The 9,037-nt window shown below is 46.0% G+C and overlaps 1 protein-coding gene across 1 annotated transcript in view; it reads left to right on the forward strand.

The window, feature by feature from the left end:
* The first annotated feature begins 1,129 nt into the window (after positions 1 to 1,129).
* ALAS1 (5'-aminolevulinate synthase 1) overlaps positions 1,130 to 9,037 on the forward strand; it is an 11,094-nt gene continuing 3,186 nt past the window's right edge. Inside the window, exons 1-6 of the mRNA XM_075322071.1 lie at positions 1,130 to 1,277; positions 2,799 to 3,008; positions 4,312 to 4,503; positions 5,826 to 5,954; positions 6,320 to 6,542; positions 6,681 to 6,711. Of these exons, the coding sequence (XP_075178186.1) occupies positions 2,813 to 3,008; positions 4,312 to 4,503; positions 5,826 to 5,954; positions 6,320 to 6,542; positions 6,681 to 6,711 (771 nt within the window). The 5' untranslated portion in view covers positions 1,130 to 1,277; positions 2,799 to 2,812. The remainder of the gene's footprint in view (positions 1,278 to 2,798; positions 3,009 to 4,311; positions 4,504 to 5,825; positions 5,955 to 6,319; positions 6,543 to 6,680; positions 6,712 to 9,037) is intronic.

The raw sequence follows: 9,037 nt of genomic DNA on the forward strand, positions 1-9,037 counted from the left end.
CATACAGTACAGTGGCCCTCCATACAGTACACTGGCCCTCCATACAGTACAGTGGCCCTCCATACAGTACAGTGGCCCTCCATACAGTACAGTGGCCCTCCATACAGTACACTGGCCCTCCATACAGTACAGTGGCCCTCCATACAGTACAGTGGCCCTCCATACAGTACAGTGGCCCTCCATACAGTACAGTGGCCCTCCATACAGTACAGTGGCCCTCCATACAGTACAGTGGCCCTCCATACAGTACAATGGCCTCCACATAGCCCTTCAAACAGGACAGTGGCCTTCTGTTCAGTACAATGGCCCCTACAACCATCCAAGCAGTACGATGAGCTCACCGCAACCCTCCACACTGTATAATGGCCGCCCAAATAGCAGGACGGCCTCCACATAGTCCTATAAATATATCGGCCTCTACATAACTCTACACATATAATAATGACCCACACAAAGTATTAATTGATTTAAAACAAAAAAAAGAATATCCTCGCCTCTCCCGTTCCCCCGCTGCTCCGGTCTCTGCCCCGTGTAGTCGGGGGTGTGGCACATCTCGGGGTCGCGGGCGCGCTGTAGTGACATCATTGTGCCCGCTGCGCTGAGACGTCGGATGGCGAGGGAGAATGGTGGAGTCTTTCCGCCATTACTTTTATCCAAGATGCCCATACAGTTGAACGTACGATGCCGGGGGGCGGAAGGGGACTTAGGGACCCCATAGCAGCCACACAGTCTGCCGCCATTGTGCCCCAAATAATGTGTGACCCTGTCCAGAGAACATAGAAGAACACGGCAAAACGTTACATCAAAACCAATTGCAACATGATTTTTAGCCAAAAACATAAGAATATATTATCCCTTAAATAATCAATCCAAATAATAATCAAATAAATAATAAATAAAACAAATAATGAAAACTGATAATTCCTGGTAACATTCTGCCCCTAGGAGCCAGAGCACATACTGGAGCGGAGACCGACGAACGTGACGTCAATTTTGACGTCAGCAGCTTTCTTGCCACGAATGAATTTTGATTGGTTGGAAAGAACGTCCGTCTTCTGCAGACTGTAACTGGATTGGTTAGTGAGGTGGGGTTGGTATGAGTTTGAACCAATAGCAATGGCAGGACACCGGGAGCGATCAGCCGGAAGACCTTACATCACCAGGTGACATTGCGGCGCTCTGCCATAGACGACCGGAGAGCGCAGGACCCGGACCGCTCCCTGCACAGCCAGATCCGTGCACCGCACACCCAGCGCCCCGCACCGCCGCCACAGCCCGTGAGTCACCCGCTGCCTCCATATCCGGCTCAGCCGCCTGTGCTGGGACTTGTAGTTCTACAGGTGGCTGCTCCTCACTGGAGGATTCTACAGGCGCTTTAATTCATGTTTTGTGTTTATCATTCTACTGTTTGTCTTCACTTTTTTTTTTTTTTAACCTTTTAATCTTCTGTTTTTTTTTTTTAATTTATGTCTTTTTTATTATTATTATTAATAATAATAATAAAAAATATTACAGAAATAAAAGAATATAATCTGTTATTATTTCTTTAATATATTATTTTAATAAAGAAATAATAACAGATAATATAATTTATTTCTGTAATATTTTTTTAATTATTTAATATATTTAATAAAAGATGATAAAATTTTATTTCTGCAATTTTTTTATTTTTTTTATTAATATAATAGAAATATAAGAAAATAATAAAAATATTACAGAAATAAAAGAAAATCATCTTTTTTTATTCTTTATTTTAATTTTTTTTTCTCTGTACTTTTATGTTTTGGGGTTTTTTTGTTTGCGCCCCCCTCCACCCCTCCCTCTGGTATATTGAGGCTTCTGTGGGGTGAGGCTGCCACCTTGCTCTGTGTCTATGAAGACCCCTGCTGCCAACATGGTGACCGGTGTTTCCACAATATGCGGTGGCTGTGGCCATACAATCTCTGTTCGTGGCCGTGGATTGTTCTGGGGGCAGATTGTAATAATTCCTACTTGGATTTCCGCAGTGTCGTGAGCTTTTCGTGACCCGGCCCCTCCAGCCTGTAATGGGAGGACCGTCCCGACCATTGTGTGGTCCCTTATTCACCAGATCTCTGCTTGCTGTCAGTGAAAGGATCAACATTCCCTTCTAGAGTCTGGCAGAAAATCTTGCACAGCTGAGGGTTTGTTACAATTGTCTCTGGTCTGAACAAACTCCTGAGTTTTTGTTTTTCCTGCACTGACACATTGTAACAAACTGTCTGGGTAGGAGAGAGCTTTATGCTGATGTGCAGCACAGGTGCAATTGTCACAAACCTTCACCTGTGAGATGTATATAGTCAGTGTTAATCTGTGAATGTAAACGTATCTGACACTGAGGAGAGATCTAGCAAGATCTAGCGATTTTATTTGTGTGTGTGTGGTATATATGTATATGTGTGTGTATATATATATTATATATGCATATATATAATTCATTTTTATAGCTCTATTAATTCCATAGCACTTTACATACATTGGCAACACTGTCCCCATTGGGGCTCACAATCTAAGGTCCCTATCTGTATGTTTTTGTAGTGTGGGAGGAAACCCACACAAACACGGTGAGAACATACAAACTCCTTGCAGATGGTGTCCTTGGTGGGAATTGAACCCAAGACCCCAGCTGCAAGACTGCAGTGCTAACCACTGAGCTACCACAAGACTGCAGTGCTAACCACTGAGCCACCCACAAGACTGCAGTGCTAACCACTGAGCCACCGTGCTAATATTTCTCTCTCGCACTGTTGTGATTTGTCTCTGATCTTCTCTCCTCGCAGATCCAGTGATCATCATGGAGGCCATCGTCCGCCGATGCCCCTTCCTCTCCAGGGTCTCTCAGACCTTCCTCCAGAAAGCCGGCAAATCTCTGATCTCCTATGCCCAGAACTGCCCTGTGATGATGGCGCCCAGATCCCTGACCGGTGCCCATCTGAGCACCTCCGCCGCGCACCACCAGGAGACCAAGGAGACGTCCAGCGGCAATCAGAGTAAGAGCCAGGGTGCGGGATGCTGGGAGTTGTAGTTAAATGACAGCCAGACCCTAGATTATAGGGCACATGCATAGATAGCAATTCCCTAATAAACGCTTTGATTGCAGAGGACTCGCATCTCCACCATTGCCCTCAATGGGGAAGTGAACCCCCAGCAGCCTCTCTGCCCCATGATCAGACCCAGGTTAATTTATGGAGTTGCTATATGTGCAGTTTCCTAATGTTAATCAGTGGTTACATGATATTCTCGCACTCTAAAATAAGCCCTTGTGTGCAATCCTCCCCCGCCCAGGGTGTATTATTGGCCAGCGAGGCACCAATCCCATTTATTTGGTATTTAGGTTCCTCCTGACCTTCAGTATGTGGATATATATACGTATGTTTGTATACAGTGTATATCTATATCTGTCCACCCTTTGTCCTCTGCGGTTTGGACTCTCTGGAATGCTCTCGCCCGGCGTAGTCGCACTTCACCCTATAGAACAATCGTGCTCCCGTCTGACTCAGGCTGTAAATGAGCGCGATTAGCCGATTACTCTCGGATTTCACACGAAAATGACAAAGGTTACTCATCGATTTGAATCTTTTGTAACCTGCCGACAAATATCCACCCAACCTATCTGGTTTTCTGTGATTGGCTGTGATGTTACATTAAAATTCCTTTAATCCAGCACCTTGTAATCTGGAATAATGCCAATTGGTGCAAATTCATCGATAGATTTGATAGAAGTTGCCAGTCACTACCGGATTATCGGCTGATGGATTACAAACAGTTAAGTGTTATTCTTGTAATCCAGCATCTGATAATCCGGCACATGTTCTAGAACTGTGCAGCAATCCTGGCAGTGTGCAGGGTGCGCGGAGTTCGCCCCGCTTCCCCGCGTGATGACGCCCCCAGGATCACGCCCGGTGAGGTGCGCCAGGGATCAGCGTCTCGTTGGCTGTGGATCAGGCTAATCTCTGAACTCCGGTGCTCGGGGTGAAGCAAGTTTTCGAGATTGTATTGATTATTTTCCAGAACTTTCTGTCCTGCTTGGATCCTCTCCAGATCTTTTTTTGCTTTGTCATTCTCTGATGTAATAAATGTTTTATACAGTTCAGACTTTATTCGGTAAAATTCCATGTAATCCTGCGACCGATGACCTGATAAATCCGCTGCACAGTGAGGGGTGCAGTCTTCTCTATGGCCGCCTGATAATCCGACACCAGATGTCACTATGCTGGATAATGGGACGGTTATTATAGTATTTCTGCTGCACAACCGCCTGTAAACCGTAATATTTGTGTTTCTTCTTATCAGAAGCGGCTCCTCCGGCAGCGGCCGTCTCCTGTCCCGCGTCCCAGGCACCGGTTGACCAGCCCGATGGCAGCCAGACCGCCTCTAAATGCCCCTTCCTGGCCGGAGAGCTGAGCCAGCAGAGCAGCAGCGTGTTGCGCAAGGCCAGCCTCGCCCTGCAGGAGGACGTGCGTGAGGTGCGGAGCCGGAGGAAAGGTACGTTCTGCACCTGGTAACACACACTGTCATGGGGTCAACTATAGTGGATAGTTGCTTACTTTCCATTCTCTGGCTAAGTAGGGCAATCAATCTGGCACAGTTACCGCTCCTGTCAGGATGCGGTGTGGCCGCCACTAGCTGCCCTCCTCCCCACCCATCAGGATCTGGTATAACTGTCGCACCCCCCAAGCAATCAGGTTTTGTTATAGTTGTCACCTTCACCTAACACCATCCAGATATCAGGACCTGGTATGGCTGTCATTCCCCCCCCCTTCCTTCCCCTCAACAGGTTCTGTCATGGCTATCTCCTTCACCCCGCACCCATCAGACTATCAGGATGCGGTATAGCTGCTGCCCCCCACCCATTAGTCTAGTGTGGCGGTCTTCCCTGCCCCTGTCATCAGAATACCCCCCCCACCATTCATCAGGTTCTGGTATAGCTGGAGCCTTCCCCTCGCGCCCCATCCATCAGGCCCTGGCATGGCTGGCACCTTCGACTCCCCCCCACACACACACCCATCAGGTTCTAGTATGGCTGGCACCTTCCCCTCCCCCCATCAATCAGGCCCTGGTATGGCTGAGCCCCCCCCCCCACCATCAGGATCTGGTATGGGTGGCGCCCCCCCCCCCCCCACCCATCAGACTCTGGTATGGCTGGCGCACGCCCCCCCCCCCCCCCACCCATCAGACTCTGGTATGGCTGGCGCACGCCCCCCCCCCCCCCCAATCAGACTCTGGTATGGCTGGTGGCTTCCCCTCCTCCAATCAATCAGGCTCTGGTGTGGCTGTTGTGTGACACCCCCCTCCCCCCCCCCCCGCCCCCCACCACCAACATTAGAATCCGGTATGGCTGTTGCCCACCCATCAGGATCTGGTATGTCTGAGCCCCCCCACGTATCAAGATCTGGTATGGCTAGCACCTCCCACCCATCAGGTCCTGGTATGGCTGGCGCCTTCTCCTGTATGGCTGATGAGCCCCCCCTACCAGGATCTGGTATGTCTGAGCTCCCCCCCCCCCCCCACGTATCAGGATCTGGTATGGCTGTCATGCCCCCGCCCCCCCATCCGTATCTAATATGGCTCCCCCTTCATTATTCTCCAGTAGACATAGGTGACGATCCTGTCTCCTTTCCTCCCGGTTTCTTGGCCCATCCCTTCTTATTAGGAAGTTATAGCTTTATGATCCTGACTCCCCCCTCCCCCATGGGCTCGGCTCTCAGCCCCGTGGGCTCGGCTCTCAGCTTGCCTTCTATTCTTCTCACCGTATTGTCAGTGGATTTTCTCGTTTGACAAACATTCCTTATTATTGAATATTTCAGATCAGAAACCATCGCCTGTTGTGCAGCCGACCATGTCTGAGCCCAAGCCGGAGAGGAAGATGGGCGTCCTGGAGCAATTCCAGAAGCCCGAACTGGTGTCTCATCTCCTCCAGGATAACATGCCAAAATGTAACTGTCCGTCCTTCACCCCTGTTTGACTTGGCAAAGTAGCCCTAAATTGTGCAAGCCTTATTCACTTCTCTGGATGTGTAACCTGCAGTGTAAAGAATGGGGGTGGTCATGGTTATATGCTATTATGCTGCTTCTTCCTCTTACATACAAATTATACTAAAGGTAAGGGATGATTGATATCCTCCATGCTTTATACTGCAGGCTGCATTCAGAGAAAAGGAAATAATGGATATAGAAATAAGATATGATATAATTAAACGCTCCTCGTCTCATTGTGACGTTTAAGACGCAGGGTGTTAGCAGATACCCGGTGACCCCATTGTGTCATTTTGCCGCACTAACATAATATATTTTGTCCTCAGCCGTGCGCACTTTCCAATACGACAACTTTTTCGAGAAAAAAATAGAAGAAAAGAAAAGTGACCACACCTACCGCGTGTTCAAAACCGTCAACCGCCGCGCTCAGGTCTTTCCCATGGCCGACGACTACTCTGACTCGCTGATCAGTAAGAAGACGGTCTCTGTCTGGTGCAGCAACGATTACCTGGGGATGAGCCGCCATCCGAAAGTGGTCGGAGCCGTCGTGTGAGTTTAGCTTTTATTTCTAAAGAGGGTCGTCTTGTAAAAATAAGTTGCTGCACAAAAAGAAAACAAAAAAATCAAATTACACCGTTGCTCAACCGAAGTATAGTTGTGCAATTTTTTAACCCCATTATGACCTAGGACATACTGGTACATCCCTGGTCATGTCAGGGTAATCGCCGCTGGCTGCTGCGTTGAGCCGGCAGCGATCCCAGCACATGTCTGCTGATTTGAACAGCAGACGTGTGGCTAACAGGCGCAGGTGGATCCAAGATCCACTCATGCCTGTTAACCCCTTAGATCGCGCTGTCAGAATTTTGACAGCGTGATTTAAATGGTCGCGTTCCCCGCCACCAACAAAGGCTTCGTGACTTGATCACAGGGATCCGATGATGGCACCGGGTCATGTGATTACTCCTGTCGCTATCACTACGTAGTTCCTATTAGAGCCGACAGAGCAGTAGCTCTAACAGGAATGCTGCATTTCTGCTGATCAGAGATGTGCAGATCTGATCAACAGAAATGAATAAGTGATCAGTCACTGCAGTGATAGTCTCCTAGGGGGACTAGTAAAATAAATAAAAAATGTAAAAAAATAGAAAAATATGGGAAAAAAATTAAAAAAAAAAACCCTAAAAGTTCAAATTGCCCCCATTCGCCCCATTAAAAAGTTTAAAAAAATATATATACACATTTGGTATTGCTATGTTCAGAAATGCCGATCTATCAAAATATAAAATCAGTTAATCTGTTTGGTACACAGCATGGTGAGAAACAAAATCCAAACTCCAAAATTACATGTTTTGTTGGTGGTTTTTTTTTCTTTTTTGTTGCTGTAAATTTCTTAAACTGCAATAACAGGTAATCAAAGTGTAACATCCGCACAAAAATGGTACCATTAAAATGTCAGCCCGAGACGCAAAAACTGAGCCCAGATCCTGAAAAGTGAGAACGCTACGGGTTTCGGAAAATGGCGGTGCCAAAAGCGCAATTTTTTTAGCCTCTTAGATAAAAGTATACATGTTTGATATCTACGAACTCGCACTGACCTCAGGCATCACACCAACACAGCAGTTTCACCATATAGTAAACACTGTGAATAAAATATCCCAAAAACTATCGGGCAGTCGCACTTTTTTGCAATTTCACCTCCAGTCGGATTTTTTTTTTCTGTTTTCTAGTACAATATATGGTAAAACTAATGATTTTTCAAAAGTACAACTTGTCTCACAAATAAACAAGCCCTCATTTGGCAAGATTGATGCAAAAATAGAAGTTAGGGCTCGCAGAAGAAGGTGAGCAAAAAATGAAAACTGGGGTTGAAGGGGTTAAAATGTTGTAAAATATTTGTACACAATGAATTGGGCTAATACATCTGGAGAAGGAAAACTGCGTCCATAATAGCGATAACTTTAGATTATTTCATTATTTTTATTTTGAAAAGTCTTTATATTAGAACTTCCTATTCAAGAAATCGGGTGGTAAGAGTCCAAATATTGGAAGACAGTGACTTGCGTACGTGTGGGCGATTGGCTTTGCGCCCCTTATCTCCCCCATGTGCCTATAATATAGAATTTAGGTCGATCCCCCAGGAGGGGGGGGGGCACATGATTATAGACGCCCTTTGTGTTGGTCTAAGCTCGGGCCGCACCGTATAGAATCTAATTACATTCCCTACATTCACATAGGATAAAGGAGCGATAGCGGCGTGATTATGTCCTGACCTGAATCTGCTTATAGCGGGGGCTCCGGATCTGGGTCACGTCGCCGCCACCTCTCATATTTCGGTTCACGTCTCCTCATCCTCCTTCCCTCCCTCTCTTCCCCCGGTTAGGTAACATCCTCTTATTCGGCGTGTTATCAGTGACATCAGACAATGTCACACACGGGCACTATTTTCTGCCTTCTATAAGGTGTCTTGACCCAGATAAAAGCCGAGCTTCTTGTATAAGAAAACTGCTTAAATAGCAACTCCAGATATAGTCATAGTCCTCGTATGCAGTTTGCTTCTTCAAGAGTTTATATCTGCAGCAGATGTTCTCCAGGTATAATTACTCATTGGTAAAGAGCGCCATATTTTCGTTATTGCTATTTAAGCAGTTCCCTAATATTTTTTTTTTTTATAATGTGCAGCTCAACGTTGTGTCCCAATGTTTTGTTCTGCACATGGTCAGATGGAGGATCAGCCTTCTAGAATATGGAACCCACCCCCCCCCCTTTAATTGACTGCTTTGGCTTTCTGGAGGTTGGGGGGGGGGGAGGGGGGGAATTGTGTGTGTGTGTGTGTGTGTGTGTGTGTGTGTGTGTCTTATAATGTATATTAATTTTTTTATATTCTATTTTTTATATTATATTTTTATATTCTATTTTATATTAGAATATAAAATATCAATTAAAAATATATCATATGAAAATAGAATATAAAAATGTAAAAAATATTTTTAGATATAAATATAATGTAAAAATATTTTTTATATTATATAGTATCATATTTTTAT

The sequence above is a fragment of the Anomaloglossus baeobatrachus genome, chromosome 8 (genome assembly GCF_048569485.1).
Source record: "Anomaloglossus baeobatrachus isolate aAnoBae1 chromosome 8, aAnoBae1.hap1, whole genome shotgun sequence".
Taxonomy (NCBI): Eukaryota; Metazoa; Chordata; class Amphibia; order Anura; family Aromobatidae; genus Anomaloglossus; species Anomaloglossus baeobatrachus.